Source organism: Peromyscus eremicus, chromosome 4, assembly GCF_949786415.1.
Source record: "Peromyscus eremicus chromosome 4, PerEre_H2_v1, whole genome shotgun sequence".
Taxonomy (NCBI): domain Eukaryota; kingdom Metazoa; phylum Chordata; class Mammalia; order Rodentia; family Cricetidae; genus Peromyscus; species Peromyscus eremicus.
In genome coordinates, this window is record NC_081419.1 from 99,400,409 (window position 1) to 99,421,265 (window position 20,857).

General features: G+C 44.9%; 1 protein-coding gene across 1 annotated transcript in view; it reads right to left on the minus strand.

Annotated features, from left to right (window-relative positions):
* Shc4 (SHC adaptor protein 4) overlaps positions 1-20,857 on the minus strand; it is a 96,523-nt gene that overhangs the window by 13,768 nt on the left and 61,898 nt on the right. Inside the window, exons 6-9 of the mRNA XM_059261307.1 lie at positions 20,052-20,103; positions 7,564-7,684; positions 5,550-5,718; positions 2,615-2,675 (exon numbers count right to left, since the gene is read on the minus strand). Of these exons, the coding sequence (XP_059117290.1) occupies positions 2,615-2,675; positions 5,550-5,718; positions 7,564-7,684; positions 20,052-20,103 (403 nt within the window). The remainder of the gene's footprint in view (positions 1-2,614; positions 2,676-5,549; positions 5,719-7,563; positions 7,685-20,051; positions 20,104-20,857) is intronic.

Below are 20,857 nucleotides of genomic sequence, written 5' to 3' on the forward strand. Positions count from 1 at the left end.
CTTCACTTGCACAGCCCTGCCAGAGTCACACTGGCCCTCAGCAGCATGATGCCCACTGAAATCTCAAATTTCAAATCAAACCTTTCCTCAGTAGAGCTGTCCCTTACCCTCCAGACTAGATGGCTCTCTGCTTCCCTGGAAGTTTGGACTTAAGCTTGGAAGGCCATTCCATGGGAGTAATTAATTCTCTCATGTCTGATACTGGTTAAGGTCTGTACTGCATCAAGGCTGCATGTTCTGTAAAAGCAAGGATAATGTCTGCCTTGCTCACAGCTGCAAGCCTTCCCATGTCTGGCACATGACTGTTATTGGATGCATGGGTATTAGCACAATCTTTCATGATCTGATGTCATGAAGGACTCCACCACATCCAGATGGCTGTGTCCTAAGGATGCCAGGGTGAATTTTTTGGTGTCTCTGTTTAAATGAGCACATTTATAAGTTTCAGCTGTACATGCTCCAGGATCGGCATGAGGTTGTACCCAAAGCAGTGGTGTTTCCCTGCACCCAAAGCCGTAGCTTTTAACTGCCTAACTGTAAAACAGCATTTTTCTTCTATTGCTTTGGTCATGCAACCCCTTTGATGTGGTCCAAACAGGACAAGCTCACACCAGATTTCACACGATGGTGAAGAGAGAGGCCCGGCGGTACGACTACACTCTTTTTGTTTTGTTTTGTTTTGTTTTGTTTTTCGAGACAGGGTTTCTCTGCGTAGCTTTGTGCCTCTCCTGGAACTCACTTGGTAGCCCAGGCTGGCCTCAAACTCACAGAGATTCGCCTGCCTCTGCCTCCTGAGTGCTGGGATTAAAGGTATGCGCCACCACCGCCCGGCACAACTACACTCTTAATGCTGCTCCTTGTTCCCTGTTGCTGTCTGTCAGCTGTTCCTGTCATCTCGCCAGGGTTACACTTTGTATGTAGGAAATCCCAAGGGAGAGTCCGGTCTCTACAGAGGGAGGGGCCACCAGGGCATCCTATTTGTGCATTCTGTGACATATGACTGCTTGCTTGGTCAAGTGGAGGTAGGGTTGGGGTGCCTACTTTAAACTTATTTCACAAATAAAAAGCAACTGCAAGCAGTCAAGGCCTGAAGACGATGTTTCTACTGGTAGGGCAAGCTCTCTCTCAGCATCATTATGAGCTTAGAAACGATAATGACTTAACCAGGTTAGACTTACGCCCCAAATTCTAATTCTTCCCATACTCAAAATTATCGGGAGCTGAAATGGAGATGAACATCTACTTTTATAATTAAATGCTCCAAGAGGCCTCAATACATATCACTGGGGAGATTGTTGAGTAAATACAGACTACATGAGACACAGAACAAGTCAACTTCAGCCCTGGAGAACATGCTGAGAGAACCGCAGAGTGGTCAAGGTCCATCCCGTTGCTAAATCAAGTGGGAATTCCCAGGAGGAGGAAAAGGAAGAGTTATGGTTCCAAGAGAGCATGATTTCAGAGGTACTTGCATTTAGCGTCAGTTCGTTTCATTTTTCAGCCATATAACTGAGAATTAGTTTAGAGTTTTACATTTGATCTCAGCCAGAAGGCTGAGAAGTAATTAACCTAGGGTTTTATTTGACTATAAGGAATTTCATGGACAAATTTTTTTATCAGACATAGTCTCACTATGTAACCCTGGCTGGCCTAAAATTGCTATGTATACCAGGCTGGCCTTGAACGCATAGAGCTCTGCCTGCCTCTGACTCTGGAGTGCTGGGATTTAAGGCAAGTACCACTATGGAATTTTAATTTATATCAAAAGGAACTATGTTTTTAGAAGGTTAAAATGCTGCCTTAGCTCACAAATCTTTTGGTGCAACGTGTAGAATGATGATAATCAGAGATATACTATAAACAAAAGACCTTCACATGTCTCCAATTGTATAAAAATGGTCAGTAGGCTATACTGGTAAAAATAGATATGAAAGGTGATAAACGGTCTGCTGAGTCCTTAAAAGTTATCTAATTCCTTCCCCACCTAACCCTGTAAGACTTACCTTCCTAAATAAATAAATAGTTCTGATAGTTAATAAGAATGAAGCCACTAGCTGGCAGTACAACTGCTTTTATAAACACATTTCTAACATGACAGTTGAAGCCTTGCGTTTGTGTAACAGGCAAGTCTGTCCTGTAGCCGTGAGCACACACAGTGGTGAGCACAGAGCTCCTGGGCAAGGTTATGGTGGGGGATTATTGATGCACTCACATCTCAGTCATCTCCCCGGTTCCCTCTGCCAAACCAGAACACAGGTTACATCTTAATCACAGTGGAATCGGCATCTGTTTCCATACTAATTCATCACCTAGTCTTTGGAGTGGAACTTCCTTGAGCTTTGCACAAAAGACATCCCTTTCCAGTGACAGTTTTCATGATGTCAAAACAGTGCAAAACCCCAGAGGTGCAGCCCCCAGGTTGGGGAATCACATGAGATCAAGGGAGAAGCGTGAAGCTGTTGAATGATACACGATGACATTCTGGCTACTCTGGGAAGCACGCAGCCCAAAGAGTGCATGCTTAGTCTCATGTCTGCCATTTAGGAGCAGGAGCCCACACATTCATATGACTTAAAAGGAGTTGGAGTGGCGGCTGGGACGGCCTTGTACCTACCTATTGATCCGCTCTGTCCCATACAGTTCTCGTACACACCGCTGCACTTAGAGTTCCCGGGCTGCACAAACAACAGATTGCAGGATGTTTATCAAGAGGACACATTCATAAAGTTCACAAAGAAAAAGAGAGCTCTCAAGAAAGTATAGCAGGCCACTTCCCTTTCTGGCAGAGAAGTCTGACAAGCTGGGAACAGAGAATCTCTTACTTGATGGGTTTCCTTTTGGAGTTAGCTGCAGAGGTGAATCTGATGGGGGGGGGGCAGTGTCAAAAGAGCTGTCCACATCCTGTGTCTTGAGAGCCCCTCTGCTCCAGAAGTCACATTCCAGCACTCAAAGTCTCAGCTAGAAAGTGATGTTTAATTCATTTGTGTGGATGTTTGTGGATGTGTTTGTGAGTGTGTGTTCACATAAGTATGGAAGACACAAGACGATCTTGGGTGTCCTTCTTTGGGAGCTGTCCACTTGGTTTTTTGAGACTCGGTCTCTCACTGGAACCAGGGGCCTCACTGACGAGGCCAGGCTCGCTGGCTAGCTGGAGAGCCCCAGTTCACTGTCTCTTGCCCCCTGCAGTACTGGGACTGTCAGCACAGGCCACCTCGCCTGACTTTCTCTTTTAATGTGGGTTTCGGGGGGTTAAGGTCAGGTCCTCATGCTTGTACTGCAAGCGCTTTACAAACTGAGCCATCCCAATCTCTGCCTCGTTTTGAGATGACAAACTAGAACCCTCCTCTACTGAGGTTTCTGCTAGACTCACTTGTCACTCTTGCAAACCTCAGCCAATTAGAGGGCTTCAGTCATCCTCATCTTTACATGTATACTCTTCGTCAATGGAATGAAGATGTGGGGATGCCTTGGGAAAGTGCAGTGTGCATGCTTTAGAAAGATTTATCTGGGGCTAGAGAGGTGAGGGCTCAATGCTGTGTAAGTTGTGAAGGCTGGAGTTTAGATTCTCAGAGTCCATGCAAAGTCCTATGCAGTAGAACCCTGTAATCCCCGTGCATGTGTGGAAAAATGGGAGGCAGAGATGGGTGAATGCCCAGAGCCTGCCAGAACATCTAGCTTGTGGTATAAAGCCAAATAAAACAAAAGACACCCTGTCTCAGCAAAGTAGAAGACAAGGACTCACCCTCAGATTGTCCTTTGACCTCTACATGCATGCTGCAGCATGCAATACCCTCACACATGAATGTGCGCACACACACACACACACACAATTTTTAAAATTAAAATAAGTGAATAGACTTATAGACTTATCTGACGACAGCATGTAAGATGATCTGAGGTCATGAAATAAGTGACAGGCATGTGGCTTTCAGAATCATTTAGGCAAGTAGGACCAGAACTTGATAAGGTTCAGTAAAGTCTAAGTGGATAAAAAGGATATTCCCATGGTGGAAACCTGGATACTGGACACAAGTTGGTATGGACTCCAAAATGTAAGAAAAGACAAAGTCTATTGATGAGAAGAAGAGGGGCAGTAGAATGAATAAACATGACTCGGGGAATGGAGTATGGCACGAGTGTGCCTTTAACCCCTGCACTCATGAGGCAGAGGCAGGTGGATTTCAGTGAGTTCAAGCCAGGGCTACACAGTTTGGTATTGGAGTTGAAGAGAGAGGTAAGGGCTGAATGGCAGAAAAGGTAGAGGACCGATGTATACTCGGGCTAGAGGCAAGATCTAAGCCCAGGAGGAGCCATGGAAATGCTTACATGGTGGCAAGTAGGGCTGGGTTTTCAAGGGGGAAATGGAAGAAAACATGATAGAAAAGGGAAAGACCAACTTGCCTTTGAAAGCATCAGAAAAAGGCGGAGGCGTAGCTCTGTGGATAGAAAGCTTTCCAGAGAAGCCTGAGGACTGTGGTCCAGGTCTCTAGCACCCATGTAAATACCAGACAGCTCCTGGCCATCCCAACACATGAAGAAGGAAAAGAGAATCCATTCAACAAGCTGGGTGCTTGACTAGCTGAACAGGCAAGCCCTGGGTTCAGTAAAAGACCCTGCCCCAGTAAATACAGTGAGGAGTGCTGGACATCAACCTCTGGCCTCCATGTGTGCTCACAGACATACCATTACACATATATGTACATATCTACACACAACAAATACGCAAAAACCAATGTCAAGATGGATCATGGATGATAAATGTTACACATGTGAGTGTTCACCGTCAGGATTCTTTCAACTACAGTGAAAATGTCAGACAGAGAGACGACACGGGACCAGAAATGAAAGGCTCAATAAGGGAGGACCAAGATGAAAATGATGTTTACGAAGCCAACAGAAGAGGACTCTCGGAACAGCATCCAATAGGTGCCAGCCTTAAAGATGCAGGAGAAGGCCATTTAGCAAGTAAGTCACTAGGGGCCATTGTAAGCCATTTACATCAGGTTGTCAGGCAGAGTTAGGGTCTCAAAGTCAGTGTCCATGTGACAGCAAGGATGAAGACGGTGGTCCTTAGAAGCGGGAGTGAGAGGAGGTGAGCCAGTGTTGGTTGGTTTGCAGTGGCCAAAGCTTATCCACAGGCAGAAGAGAGAGAACCGATGGGGTGACTTTGAGACAGAGACTGGGCAGAACGAGGGCAAAGGGCTGGCAGGAGGGGTGTGTCAGCGCAGGGGAGGGTCATATTTGGACACAGTGGCTCAGGAAGAGAAGCGGGAGCATGGGAAGACTGGGGAATGAGGAAAGATAAAGATGAGAGTTATGCATTGGACAGTTTTAGTCTTCCTAGTGAAGACAGATATGACGTCATCTGCGGAAGCTGTGGGTAGGTACTGGGAGTAAAAACAATCCAGTGTAGACTGTAGATCACCCTGCTTTTGAGGAAGAGGGTACTTTCACTAAACTCACTTTTGAAAAAAATCCTCAAATCGAGGGCTCTAGTGGTAAGAACAGAATCATGTCTCTGGTACCAGTAACAATAAAACATCACTTACTAAATAGCACAACTTTTCACACCGGATAGGGCAGTAAGCCATTTGGTCTGTAGCTTGAACTTTGATCCGCACATCCGAAATGCCGCCTGCAGGTGGCTGCTTCCCTGGAATTGCGTTGTAATAGTCATGATCTCTGTCTTCAGATGTGCCTTCAACATGTACCTCCTCGCTGTAAGGGGGAAAAAGAAGTCCCAGGAGGCTGGGTTGGGATTCAAAGGCTATAGGGGATACAAAGAGATCAGAGCCAAGCAAATCATCCTGAGAAACTATGTATTTGAGTTTTAAGTTTATTGCTGCGATTAAGCAATGTCAGACATCTGGACTGCCGTGCTGAATTGTTTAGAAGTCTGTAGATAATCTAAATGGAGGAAGCCAGCGAAGAGTATCAAGGGTGAGACTTTTGCGTTTCTCTCCAGTAGTAATAATATTGATAGTAAACAATGCCTTGCCTGGATGGAAGGCTGTTTCAACACAGCATCACAAAAATGTAAAGTCTTCTTGAGTATCTCTGGCTCACTCCAATTGCTTCATTTTGGAAATGTTTTGGTCAAAGAAAATCTATATATTGTCCTTTGGGTAGAGGGCCTAGCCTAGTTCACTAAACTAAGATGAAATAGAATAAGAGATCTGTGGCAGCTATCTTGCCTGCCCAAATCTAGACAAGTGTGGTTTTCATAGAGAACTAGTAGAGTCACATGTGGCAAGTGGGAGAATTCTATAAACATGTAATTGTTCTAAAAATTGAAACAGGATAAAAAAGAAACACATAGGCTTTTCTTCCAAATTGGAATTAACAAAAGTTTCTTATAAAAAGAATAAGTCAAATCAAATCTCTTTGTGATTTTGCATGCCTGTGAAGGGCGATGTGATTGAGTGCAGGCGTGTGTGTGCCGTGGCATGCATATGGGAAGTCAGCTCTGCCTTCATCCTTGTTTTGGGGGAACAGTTCTTATTTCTGCTGCTTCACTGTGGACTCCAGGCGAGCTTCTCCTGATTCCACTTCTCATCTCACCATAGGAGTTCCAGGATGGCAGGTGCGTGCCCCAGGGCCATCTTCTTACTTGGTCTCTTGGGATCAGAACTCAGGTCATCAGGCTTGAGTGCCGAGCGCTTTTACCCACTGAGCCATCTTTCCAAGCCAAATCAAGTCTTTTTAGAATGAGCTAACCTACCAATCCCCATGACCATGTAGGATTCTGGGTAAAAGTCAGCATCAAGGGTGACCCTTTCCTCTGTTGCCCTGGATGATCTACCTCATAAAGAGGCATCTCCAAACTCAATGCTTGTTGACACACAGGATGACAATTTGGGGAAGGGCACATTTAAAAATACCCAAGGATTTAATTTCTTGAGCATGAACTTGGTGGCAGGTGGTGGCCTGAAAAGATCAGCTTTCATGGCCTCAGACACCAGCTTCTTGGGTCACATCTGCTTCACCCCTAGACTACAGCCAGTTATAATGCCTACCGGCAACTAACAGATTCCCGCCGAGATCTTTGATTCTTTCTGTTTCACTCTTCAGTTTTGGTTTGGTTTTTACTAATACGCACAAGATCCAGGATTAAAGAAAATCAGAGGAGCTTGTTAATGTTGGTTATTTTAGAACTCCATGCAGTCCACAGCTTGTGTAACCCTGGAGAAACACAGTTGATTCCTTCCCACTTTAGTGTCAGAAGAATGTCTGAATAAACGTGAGTGGAAGAAAAGTAAATAGCTCTTATTTTTGTACTGAAACTGTTACTTGTAAGAAAAAATATTCATCTCATTAGTAAACTTCAAAACATCATAGTAAGTGTTTTGGTGTTTTGTTTTTAGACAGGGCCTCACCATGTAGCCTTGACTGGCCTAGAACTTGCTGTGTAGACCAGGTTGACCTCGGACTCACAGAGAAGCACCTGCCTCTGCCTCCCAAGTGCTGAGATCAAAGGTGTGCCCCCTATGCCCCACCATCATAGAAACGTTTCAAATATTCAGAAAGAAAGGAAGTTAAATAATTACGGAACTCCTGACTGACCTTTCCCAAGTGTTCAAGGAAGGATTTTTCAAGTACTGTTTGAATCGGAGTTCAAAGGCCTGCCCTATGGTGCTTATGACATCTTGGGCCATTCCACTGTGACATTCCAGGATGTGGCATGCTGTGAGGAGACACACGAAAAGTATCATGAGAATGTTAGACAAAGTCAAAATAGTTCCAGAACACGAATTTGTAGTTATATTAAAAAAAATCAGGCTTACAAAATCATCTCTAAAATGGCATAATCAAACTTCATATTCCATGGCAATCAGAGAGAAAAATATTCACAATCTACATATCTAAAAACTTAGAAATTTTGGTCTCAAGGCAGATATTTAGGGCTCACATTTTAGTAAGATCATCTTAAAAATTTTTTTACAATTTTTTAATTGTGTGTGTGTGTGTGTGTGTGTGTGTGTGTGTAGCTCTAAGGACAACTTGTGAAAGTCTGTTCACTCCTTCCACCATGTGAGTCCCCGGGACCAAACTCAGGCTTGGTGGCAGGTGTCCTTACCCACTGAGCCATCACTCTGGGCCTGGAAGAGCATCGTGACTGAATGATGGTACTACCAGTTACGTGCTAGCTCTTCAACTCAACGCAGGAGGTGAGAAGCGCAGCTGTCACACCGGAAGCAGTCACACAAGTTTGAGGCCTCGTGTTGTGTGGTAGATCACAGAAGTCAGGAGCAAAGAGCAATTTCCAAACCTATCCCCTAAATGAGCGGCTGTCAGGACACAGATGAGGAGACCCTTCCTCCACTCACCCTTCACCCTGTCATTGCTGCCCTAAACCAGTGACACAGATGGGGAGCCTTACTGAAACCCCTCTTAAGAACTTTGCAGTAAGACTGAAGTTCCAGATTTGGTGAAGCTGTCATTGCCAGACACTAACAGGTTCACTGGATGTATTCTCACAGAAGCAGCTACTAAGGCTAATTTTCACATGTTAAATAAACAAGGTAGAGGCAGTTAACCGCATGTCACCATTAATAAATCGGTTGCTACTATGTTGCCATATGCAACTGCCTTCTTCTTGTCTCATGTAGCCCAGGCTAGCTACCACCTTTCCGTAGCTAACCTAGAACTCCTGATCTTCCTTGCCTCCATGCCCAGGTGCTGAAACTGCATCAATGGTACCCAGCTGGAATGTCACTCTTGACTTGGTTAGAGTATGGTGTCATGCTTAGGGCGTTGCAATATGGAGAGTTAATTGACTGAAGTTTTCTAAGGATGACTAGGAAGAATACTTGGGATAATTTATAGACAGAAGCAATAATAACAAGAAGGTTAACAAAGATAGGCGTAATAAGCCCTATGAGAAATAAAAGGTAATAAAGCAGAATATTTGGATACTTTAAAGGATAGAGGCATGAGGGAAAGTTTGATAGTAGTTCAATATATGTGAGACTGTTGTTGCTGTTTTAAGTGAGCTATTATTTTCTTAGAGTCAGAAAAGTGGGGAGGCTAAAGAGAGCACATAGGGAATTAGACGAAGTACTGGGGAAACCATTGGGACGTTCCTTATTGTGACTTTGTCACTGGAACAAATTCGTCACAAGGGAATCTGAGGAAGGAGGGAGGCCTGCTTTTGTGAGACCTTAACAGTTCTAACCTGCGGCCTGAGTCTTGGGAGAGACATCAGCTATGTGAATGTAGAAAGCCATTCACACCCCTGACAGAACCCTCAGAGCTGACAGCGACTGATAATAGGCCCTGTAACAGGGTTTCTTCAGCTTGACAACAACCCAAGGGGTCTCCCAGAGTCTCATTCCAGGATTAACCTGACTATTGGACGAATGATTTTACTAACTTGTACCTTTTGTCTGAATCTCTTTCAGGGTTTTTAGCAGTGTGCGTTCATTGTGCGTAGTGTTGGGTTTCATCCACGGCTTTCAAGTGCACCATGTAATTTGACCAGAGTCATGCATTCCTCTTCCCTCCTTCTCTGCTCCTCTCCAGGTCTCATCCCTTCCCTCAGACTCCCTTTGCCTTCATGTCGTGTGTGTGTGTGTGTGTGTGTGTGTGTGTGTGTGTGTGTGTGCAGGTGTGTGGGTATGTGTACATGTGTAAAGGTTTTATGTATCTGTAGAGAATCTCGGTACCCACAATTGAGAAAAAACACATAATTATCTTTTCACACCTTTATTGAAAAGATGTATGTCTCTGAACACCTTCAGAAGGAATGTGCTCTCAGATCCTGAAACAGACAGGAGCTAATTATAATTTTTGAAAACTCAAATATCTTTAAATTTACATCACTTCTACAAACAGAAAATGTTTTGTCTCTCTTTAGACTGTCATTTTATATTGCCCCTAAATTTTCTCTACAGGGTAAAAAACACAGAGAAGTGGTTTTAAGAATATTTTATTGAATGAATATTTGGTTCATCACATCAGTCTCACTGTTGTGAGAAACAGTTGTGGAGTTTCCTGAAGTAAGAACTGAGTGATAGATATTTGCTTTGATTGCCTGAGGAAAGAAAAGTCTCTCCCTGCAGGTAGTCTCATATACCAAGAAGTGCCGAGTACCCTTAGAGGTGTGTTCTCCAGCTACAGCAAGACAAGTTCGGCCACATTATAGAAAAAGGCCATTTACTTGAGGTTTTCTTGTTTGTTCATTTCTAATCTCATACATCTGTGGCCTAATTAAAAATGAAATCAAAATGAGAATGATACCAAAGTAGAACCAACAATTGTAACTTTTTTCCTTCGGTTGAAAAGATGTCAAGAGGTAAAACTCAGGAAGACAGAGAGAGAGGCAGGAGATTCCAGCACAAATACGTAAGCAGACAACACTGGCTTCTGCTGAGAGAAGTAGAGGAGGAGAAACTGGAAGTGCTCTCTCTGTGAAAAAGATTTCGAGCCGAGTTCCAATTCCAGTTATACAATCATCTGTGTAACCCTGGACATGCTGCTTGTGTGGCTTGAATGAGAATGGCCCCCACAAGCTCATGTACTTTAACGATTGGTCCTGAGTTGATGGAACTCTTTGGGAAGGATTAGGAGGTGTGGCCTTGTTATGGGAGGTGTGCCCCTGGCGGTGGGCTTGGAGGTTTCAAAAGCCCCTGCCATCCCGGTGTGCTCTCTGTTATGTGCTTGTGGATCAAAATGTGAGCTCTCAACTACTGCTCCAGTGCCAGGCCTGCCTGCTTGATGCCATGCTTCCCACCATGATGATCATGGTTTCACCCTCTGAAACTATAAATCCTTCATAAGATGCTGAAGTTGTGGTGTTTTGTCACAGCAATAGAAAAGTAATTATGACACTACTCCATGGTGAGGGCCTCACTTGCAAGGACAATAGGGTGGGTGATCTGCTTACTTTAGAGAAAGTCTGGCTTTTCTTGTTCATAGTAGCTTTAGCTCTCTAAGGAACAGGACAAGCAAGTTGAGCACACAGGAAGAATTAAAGCCAATTACCATCCTGTGGTGGTTTGAAGAAAATGGCCCCCAAAGGGAGGGGCACTATTAGGAGGTGTGGCCTTGTTGGAGTAGGTGTGATCTTGTTGGAGTGGGTGTGGTCTTGTTGGAGGAAGTGTGTCACTGTGGGGGCGGGCTTCAAGGTTTCTTTTGCTCAAGTTTCCCTCAGTGTGACTGTCAGTCAACTTCCTGTTGCCTGAAAGATGGAGGACTTTCAGCTACTGCAGTACTACATCTGTCTGCATGCTGCCATGTTCCCTGTCATGACGATGGACTGAACCTCTGAAACTGGAAGTGAGCAACCACAATTGAATGTTTTCTTTATGAGAGTTGCTGTGGTCATGGTGTCTCTTCACAGCAATAAAAACCTTAACTAAGATACATCCTTAGCCACTTGAGCATACTCTAAGGTGCTCTGGGTTTTTTTGTTTTGTTTTGTTTTGGTTTTGGTTTTGGTTTTTCCCAGCTTCTCTGACTTGAATGCCTAGAGATTTGGATTTTGTCTGTCCATAGGCAGATTCTCCAAAATAATTTTCTGCTTTGCTTTGATAACCCTGTTGCAGGCCTATTACTTTTTAAGAAGATTGAATAGAATAAAGAAAAGAAAGAAAAGGAAAAAGGACAAAAAGCAAGGGTACCTGTCTCTGTCCATAAAAATGGCACTGGATGGCAGGCTGGCCCTGACAGGTGCTATGCCTCAACCTCCCCTTGGGAAACACCCCTATTCTGACAGCACAACTCTGTGAACTGTCTCTTTGATCACAGGCCAGCAGCACAGGAGTAGACTTCAAATCATATACAAAAAATGCCAAGCTAGAATGCTTGCTCAGGATCCACCCCCTCTGCAGCTACCAGGCAAAGGAAGAAAGATGAACACATAAGAAGTTCCATATTCCCAAGCAGAGAGTGACTCTTGGTGACATCAAAATAGCCATGGCAGTCTGTGCTTTACTGTCCACATCTGGAATTAGTGCAGACCTGGTTTCTTTGCCAAGCCCACAGTTCTGCCTGTGTATATCAGTAAGAGTTAGAAAGAGTCATAGGAGCCCGGCAGTGGTGGCGCATGCCTTTGATCATAGCACTCGGGAGGCAGAGGCAGGTGGTCTCAGTGAGTTCAAGGCCAGCCTGGTCCACAGAGCGAGTCCACGTCAGTCAGAGCTGTTACACAGAGAAACCCTGTCTCGAAAAAACAAACAAACAGCAAACAAAAAAGGGTTTTGTTTCTTTAAGTTCCTCAGAGGATGAGTCTGTGACCTCGAGACTAGGAGTGTGGCAGCAGGGAGGCAGGCTCAGCAATGATACAGTTAGCTGAAGGACTGCATCTTGATCCACAGCATGAGGGAGAGAGAGAACTGGGAACGATGTGAGTTTCTGAAACCTCAAAGCCCACCCCTGTGACACACCTCCTCTAGGATCTCACTCCATACCCCTGGTTGTCCTGGAACTCACTCTGTAGACCAGGCTGGCCTCCACTCACAGAGATCCACCTGCCTCTGCCTCCTGGGTGCTGATATTGAAGGTGTGGACCACTGCTCTCAGCTAGCCCTGTGTTTGTTTTTCATAAAGACCAACATTTGTCTAGAATTAGATCTTGAAAACGATAGTCCATAGGTCAGTGGCTCAGATCATCCACCAGATGGTGCTGTGGGATGCAAATGCAGTACATGCCTTCCGAAGCAACTGACTCAAAAGAGGACAGTAGATTCACAGACATCATCAGCCTGTGTACTTTCTAACCACAGACGTAAGTTAGCGGGTCCGTTTAGGTTGGTTTTCTTTGGTGATGGCTTTGGTTTTACGATTCTCCTTCAGTATTCAGCCCATGGCTTCCCTATACACAACTAGTCCAGGTAAACGGGAGCCTCTTTTTAGACTAAGTTGAGACAAACCTCCTTAGCCTACCACAACTTTGGAGAGCTGAGGACAGCACGGACTCTCCCAGCCACCACAGGAGAAGGCTGGCCTTGCCACTGACGTTTTGACTGGAACTTGCCTTCTCTACAAAGAAGGCCTTTCATAAACTGAAGAGTTCATGAAAGGGCCCTAGCCAAGATAGGAAAATGTGAGAATAGCTTGATCTGGGTGCAAAAGTTGAACTAGGTATCCGGGGCTGCACATGGAGGATTATTAGCAGGAAGCCTGTTCTCCTGTGCCCACCTCCACTTCCGGCCAGCCATACTTCCCCCTCACCCTTGCCCATGCTCCTGCCTTTCTAAGGTCGCCTCGTCTGTCTGCTCTCTGCTGGACTGAATGGTGCTCTCTTCTCTTCAGCCCCTACCTCTCAGTGGTGACCATCCCTGGTGTCTTTTCCAGGACAAAGTGCTATTCCTCCTAAGTAGGCCATTCTTATGCAACTTCCTCCCCTTCTCCTCATGTCGTGTCTCCTCTGACTTCTCCACTCTCTGAGAGCCTTCGTCCTCTCCATTCTGGATTCCTCTGTTGGTGATCTTACTCTCAGCTAAGAAGTTCTCGTTTTTCCCAAACCTGCCCCTGCAGCTGGCTCTTGTTTCCGCTTCCTGTCTTCCTCCCTTCTCGTCCACCTCGTCTTAGTTAGGGTTTCTATTGCTGTGACAAAACATGGTGACCAAAACGCAAGTTGGAGAGGAAAGGGTTTATTTGGCTTACACTTCCATATCACTGTTTGTTGTTGAAGGAAGTCAGGACAGGAACTCAAACGGCAGGAACCTGGAGGCAGGAGCTGATGACACAGAGACCATGGAGGGGAGCTGTTTACTGGCTTGCTCCTCATGGCTTGCTCAGCCTGCTTTCTTATAGAACCCAGGACCAGCAGCCCAGGGATAGCACTACGCACCATGGGCTGGGCCCTCCCCCATTGATCACTAATTGAGAAAATGCCTTACAGCTGGATCTCCTGGAGGCATTTCCTCAACTGAGGCTCCTTCCTCTCGGATGTCGACACACAACACCAGCCAGTACACTCCTCTTCTCTCTCTATTTCTCCCTCCCCTGCCTCTGGCTCATCTCACATCCCTCAAGACCTGCTCCTGGCATTAGGCACTTGATGGGTATCAGCAGGCTTGGAGGCCATAAGGCCAGATGCCTACCTCATGGTCAGTTTTGGGCCCCACCTCCTCCCATTTACCAGGTGAAAAGGTGGAGGTATAGGGGCTTTATTGAGGCCCATGAGGGGAAAGGTATTTCCTCCTGGTCCGAGGAACAGAATCTGGCCCTGGGAGGACACATGACATTTCCAGACACCCCAAAGATTAGAGCATTGTATACTACTGAATCCAAGTGGGCCTATGGATCACCTGGCCAGGAGACCAACCCTCAGGAAAGTGGGAGATAAGCTGAGCAGATAGAGGGGATGATTTCTCCCTCAAAAAATAATGTGCTTGTGGCCCCCAGAAGTCTCTCCTTCCATGCAGATGTTCGCAGATCGTCATTGCTAAGCATTCTGCTTTTCTGAGTTCTACCTAAAAAGCTTAACTTTTCTTTCCCCCACTTTCTATCTCTTCACCAGATACCGACCAAAATCTTTGGCGTATTTGGCATATCTGGGCTTTCTCACTGTGTTCTGTGAAGACTCCATAATCCCACTTCTACAGCTGCTTGCAGACTCCCATTGCTGACCCGAATTCAAAGACTGGCTCTCTTGATCTGCTCCACCTCCTCTTCCAGGCAGCTGCCGGGATTTACAGCCTGTCTGTCCTGTGGTTATTCTCTTGGGTTTTAATAAAATGGTCTTTGAATTTCAGAGTCTGTTTTAAACTAACAGCCTATGAAAGGGGCTCCCTGTCGCTACTAACACCTGGACAGGAGAACTGTCCTTCTCTCAGAATAACTCTAACTTACTGGATAATTTTATGTCACCTTTCTGATTCCGCTATTTTTATTCAAGGAGTTGGGACATTTAATATATATAATAAATATTCATTTTAAGAATTGTGGAAAATAAAAAGGCACCAAAAGGAAGTTGAAATCACCCCAAATCTCAGGGACAGTCACTATTAGCAAGTTGACACAGGTCTTTCATTTTGTTGTTGTTTTCTGTGTAAGTCCCACTCAAAAACCACCTGGGGTCACAATATACAGAGTGCTCATATTCTGCTTTGCGCACTCAATAGCATAGTGGATGTTTTGCCCATGTCGTTACTCATTCTTCTAAAATGGTTTTGATTACTGTCTTGTTATACATGCTACGGATTGATTTCATTTTTCTTCTTCTTTTTTTTTTTTTGGTTTTTTGTTTGTTTTTTGTTTTGAGACAGGGTTTCTCTGTGTAGCTTTGGAGCCTGTCCTGGAACTCATTCTGTAGCCCAGGCTGGCCTTGAACTCACAGAGATCCGCCTGCCTCTGCCTCCTGAGTGCTAGGATTAAAGGCATGCACCACCATCACCCGGCTGATTTAATTTTTGATAGTGAATACTGAAATAATATTTGTCTTAACATATAAACATTACACGATAGTGATTTTAATTGCTTGATCTTTGTGCACACCCTATGAAACTGCTGGTTTAAAGGTCAGTTGGGGCAATAGACTTTTGATGCAAATTGCCAAACAGCTCTGCAGAATATTTGGATCTGTGCTCTTCTCGGCTAGACTCAAAATGAACTGCTTCTCTAAACCACACTTGCCATTTCCCAATAGTAGAAATGTAAAGATGAAATATGACATCTATAACTCTTGTGTTCCTGATGGGGGAATGTCTTTTTGTATACTGTGAAAATATGTTGCTCCGATTGGTTGATAAATAAAGCTGTTTGGCCAACGGTGAGGCAGAATAGGGTTAGGCGGGGCATTCTAACTAGAGAAGAGGAAGGAGAAAGGCAGAACAGAGGAGACGCTGTCAGCTGCTGCTGTGTGAAGTAAGATGTAAAGATACCGGTGAGCCATGAGCCATGTGGCAAAGTATAGATTTATAGAAATGGGTTAATTTAAGATATAAGAACTAGATAGCAAGAAGCCTGAGCCAAAAGGCCATACATCTTTAATTAATATAAGCTTCTGAGTGATTATTTTATACGTGGCTACAGGGTCCGTGGGGCTGGGCAGGACTGAAGAAAACTTTAGCTACACACCTCCTTAGTGGCAACTTCCCAACAGCTCATGCTAGATGATGCTAGTCAGCAGGGAGCAGCTGGGAGCCAGGCACTGAGCTATTGGGCTGCATACAACATCTCCCCAAGCTCTTCGGGAACATGCACCCCCATTCCTTCATCAGCCCTTCTGTGTAAAGGTTCATCAGATACCATTAGTCCACAGATTTGGTTCAAACTGTCCCTCCATCCTTGAGGCATTGGACCATTAACGACCTTGTCTAGGACTAATGAGATCTTACCTGAATTGGAATCTACAATTCCAGACTGCTTTTCTGCTCTCCAGTATCACTATACAGATACAACTGCAAGAAGCATCAAACTACAATTGCAGGACAACGGCCTGGAACTCGCACTGTAGACCAGGCTGGCCTCGAACTCACAGAGATCCCCCTGCCTCTGCCTCCTGAGTGCAGGGATTGAAGGTGTGCACCTCCACAGCCCAGACATAATACTTTTTATAAAGCTCAGAATCTTTGCTGGCACCTGGGGACCTATCAGCATCCTCCATTTTCCTTTTTCTGGCCTGTCTTTCTAGCTGTGGCTCCCTGGCTTCTGTTCTTTTTTCGTCTCTGAAATCCTAATTTTATGGATGCCTTCACCAGTCACACACACAGCTATCTCATTACACTGTGTTTTCACCTGCACAGATCCTGAACACAGACCCTAAGCTTCTAGTCTCTCGATACCTCTCCTCTCCCAAGCACATCCTACAGGTTATCTTTGTCCCTCTCAACAGACGATGAGTCTCTGCCAGCCATACTTTTCTTCCACGTCAGCTAGCTCACCCTTTGCGCATTAGGATGAAATTAATCTCTCTCTCTCTCTCTCTCTCTCTCTCTCTCTCTCTCTCTCTCTCTCTCTGTACTCAAAACTGTGGTGGTTCCTCTCTCTGCCGATACATAGGACTGGAAAGGGAGGAACAGGTGAATAGGGAAATAACTAATTTTTAAACCCAGGAAAATCACCTTATGATTCTAAGTTATCTGTTTTGATAGGCCTGTTTCCCCGAGGAAAGAAGGAAGAAAGAAAAACAAAATTATGTTTTCTAGGTGTTTTCTGTTATTTATCCCAAAACACCAGAAGCTAAATTTAAAAGACAACTAATATCTGGCAAGATGTTTCAGCAGGTAAAGGCACCTGCTGCCGAGTATGATGATCTGAGTTCGATTCCTGGGCCCATATGGTAGAAGGAAAGAATGACTGTCACTAATTGTCCTCTGACCCCCACTGCCCACCATGGCACATGCATGTGAACATACAACAAACAAACAAACACAGGCCAACACACTGAGGCTTGAGGATGTGAATCAATCTATCAGCTCACACACTGAAATGGGGGAAACATTACTATTCCACCCAGTCTTTCTGACTTCGCCTAGTTCTTATTACCTGTATAACAAGCTGACACATAAAGAAAAAAATGAACCCTCTGTACTGTTTGTTTCTGAAAACCCCTCCATGAGCTCGGTCAACAGTGCTCAAGAATACCTTCTCAAAGCCCGCAGGCCACTAGCTGTGGGCTACCTTCATGCAGCCCAGCTCTACTGAGCCACTCAGCCTAGAAGGAGCATTCTGCACGAACACGCTGTATCATAACGTTTTCTGCTTGTTCCACTTAATTAATCAAGAAGAATGATTTGCAATTACATGGCCTTCACCCCCAGCACCTAACTCTGAACTTTGAACCCTCACTATAGTTGACTCAAAAAATCAAAAGCAACAACGTGTCTGCAGATGGCCATTGACTCTGATGTTCGTGTCAGCTATCAACTTGACAGAATGCAGAACCACCTGGCAGGTGGCTTCTGGGCATCCTGTAAGGAATTACTTTGATTGTAGTAAGAGAGATGGGAAGATCCACCCACTATGGGTGGTGCCAATCCCAGGCTGGGATCCTGGACGGTATACAGAGAGAAAGGGAACTGAGCAGCAAGCATGTGTCCGCCTTTCTCTGCTTCCTGATGATGGATGTGACATGATTTGGTGTTTCAGGCTCATGATACCTTGACTTCCCTGCCTTGACAGCCACCCTTAAACAGTGAGCCAGGATGAACCCTTTCTCCCTTAAGTTGCTCTGGTAGGGTACTTGATCACAGCAACAGAAAACAAAGACAGTGAGAGATGCCAAAGTGAATCCACATCTGGATTCCAGATGCTGTTCTTTATCCTCTTTTTAACAGGGTATCAGGGTCTCAGACTGGCCTGGAGCACAGCGCGTAGCTCAGTCTGATCTCATCTGGGCAGTGATCCTCCTTCCTCATCTGTACTTTTTGTGGTAAGAAACAAATGTTATTCAGAGGACTTCCCAAGTACAGCAAGCAGTTAGTCGGTGGCTCTTTGCTGGAAGCTTTTCCTGCGCTCTGCTCCTTCATTTCCTGACTCTTCTCTGGCCATCATCCACTCGACACGATGCTGCTCAGAGCGACTCCGTATCAATGGACTGAAGTGTTGGTCACCTGCTCTTTCCACCTCCTCAGGACTATGTCCTTCTCGGCAAGCAATTCCCAAGCGCCTGTTCTGGGCCGAGCTCTGTGCCGATGGCTGCTTCTCATAATTTCACTCTGACAACCATATTGCTTCCATGGCTTCAAGTTCCTCCCTAAATGCATCTACTACAGCCTGCCAGATCAGTCTTTCTAGACCTCTGCTTTCAAACAGCACCTCCACCCATCTACCCATGGAATCAAGACCCTGCTTATTATTAGCTCTTTCCTATCTGCCCTGGTAGAGTGTTTTCCTTCATCCATATGCACTCTGCAATGTGCTTCCCAATATGCCATGGACATGTCCACCTTTCAGTTCCCAAATATCACTCCATGGTAATTTAATCCATTACTTGGGGACAAATCCCATCACTATCGGGGAAGTAGTTCTCCAACTCTCAGTTTCTACTTAAGGGGAACTGGCCTAAACCCATCTCTAAGAGGAGTCTGGATGCCCCAGGTTAAGGATGAGAAACAGGACTAACCACATCTGTCCAGAGAGGTCCAACCTTCTAAGGAACCTCAGGCCTTTAATGCAAAGCATGGCCAGGAGATGCATTTCTTCGGCATCCTTCTTATACCCTGGGATGAGACTTTCACTCTTCCACTAAGTCATTCAAATCACTGTTTCTGAGCATCACTTATGTCTGAGCCATTGTGAAGAGAGTCTGAGAAACAACAGTGAGACAGATAGGTCCCTGCCTCCGTGGAGATCTCAGCCTGAGAGAAAGAAGACACGAAACATTCAAACAAGTATGTGAGGAAAGCAAGTAATGAAGTGTGGCTCGTGGTAGGCGTCGGGAGCACATGACTAGAGGCAGGAGATGCTGTCACTCGAAGGCCTCTCAAAAGAAACATTGGATGGAGCTGAGACCTAAAGGAGAGCAGAACTTGCCTAGCACCCACCAACCCCCGAGTTCTAGCCCCAGCTCTGCAGAAAGCTGGGCATGGTAATGCATGCCTATAATCTCACTCAGGAGGTGAAAGCAGGAGGATCAGAAGTTCAAAGTTATCCTTAGCCACATGGTGAGTTCAAGACCAGGCTTGTCTCAAAAAAGAAGCCATATTCTAACTCAAAGTAACATTCCAGGTTCTTCAGCAGCAAGTGCATAGGGACACACACACACACACACACACACACACACACACACACACACACCAATGCCTCATTGAGTTTTATGAGCAATTTCTTTATCATCCAGGGATATGGGAGCCCTGCTACCATAACAAAAAGCTTCTTTTCTGAGTATGTAAATACATAAGCTTTTTAGTTTGTGAATCTCTCAAGTGACTGAGCTTTAAATACTGCCCGTGAATTTTTCCACTTTTCTCTGCTGGTAGGATCATTCATTTCCAATTCAAATTTACAGTTTTCTTAGACTTCTTCAATATCACACTACAGTGACAGTACACCATTACTCTGTGTGACATTCATTACTGTGTGCATTAGAAATAACCATTGGCTTTTATAATGGACACTTAACAGTTCTTAATGAAAAACTGGAAGTTACTTTTCCATACCTCGTTGGTTGACTGGATCTTTAGCTACATAGGCAACATAGTCTGTGGTATCCTATTAAAAAGAGAAACAATTGCATTTAAAATTAATGAACGGTAACCACTGGAAGACAAGACTTCCTTAGGGCCCAGCACTGAGGCAAACACTTAGTCATACCTTTCTCTAAGGCAGTGGTGCTCACCCTTCCTAATGCTGCGGCCCTTTAATACAGTGCCTCAGGTTGTGGTGACCCCCAACCATCAAATAATTTTCGTTGCTGCTTCATAACTGTAATTTTGCTGCTGTTGTGAATCCTCCTATCTGTGTTTCCCAATGGTCTTAGGCGACCTCAAAAGGGGTCTATGATACACTCTGTAGAGCTTAACAATTAAATCTGCATTTTCTGGTCCTCATGGGGAGGGTGTGAAGACTGAAAATTCAGAGGCAGATTGTATCATTAAAAATAAAAGAGAACACAACTAAGAAGTTCTTTAAAACTGTCTAGGAACTGCCTCCCCGAGCTGGGTTGAAATGTGCACGAAACTGTGCAGCCATGCAGCTAGCAGCAGCTGGGATGTAGCATCAAGACTGGCCTGTGTAGAGCAGACTCAGGTGTATGAGAAAATGAGTCGATCAGAGACCTTTCTTTGGTTGCTCGCTTGCATGTGGGTGATGCAAGCTAGCTTACAGAATAATGCTGCAAAAATGTAAATTATTTCATCAATAGATGGGGCAAACGGTTTTCAAGCAGGGAACCTAGGAATAACTTAAGTTCAAAAAAAGATATGTTGCTGACTTCATGAAAACAAGCAAAGGGGTGCTTGGAATT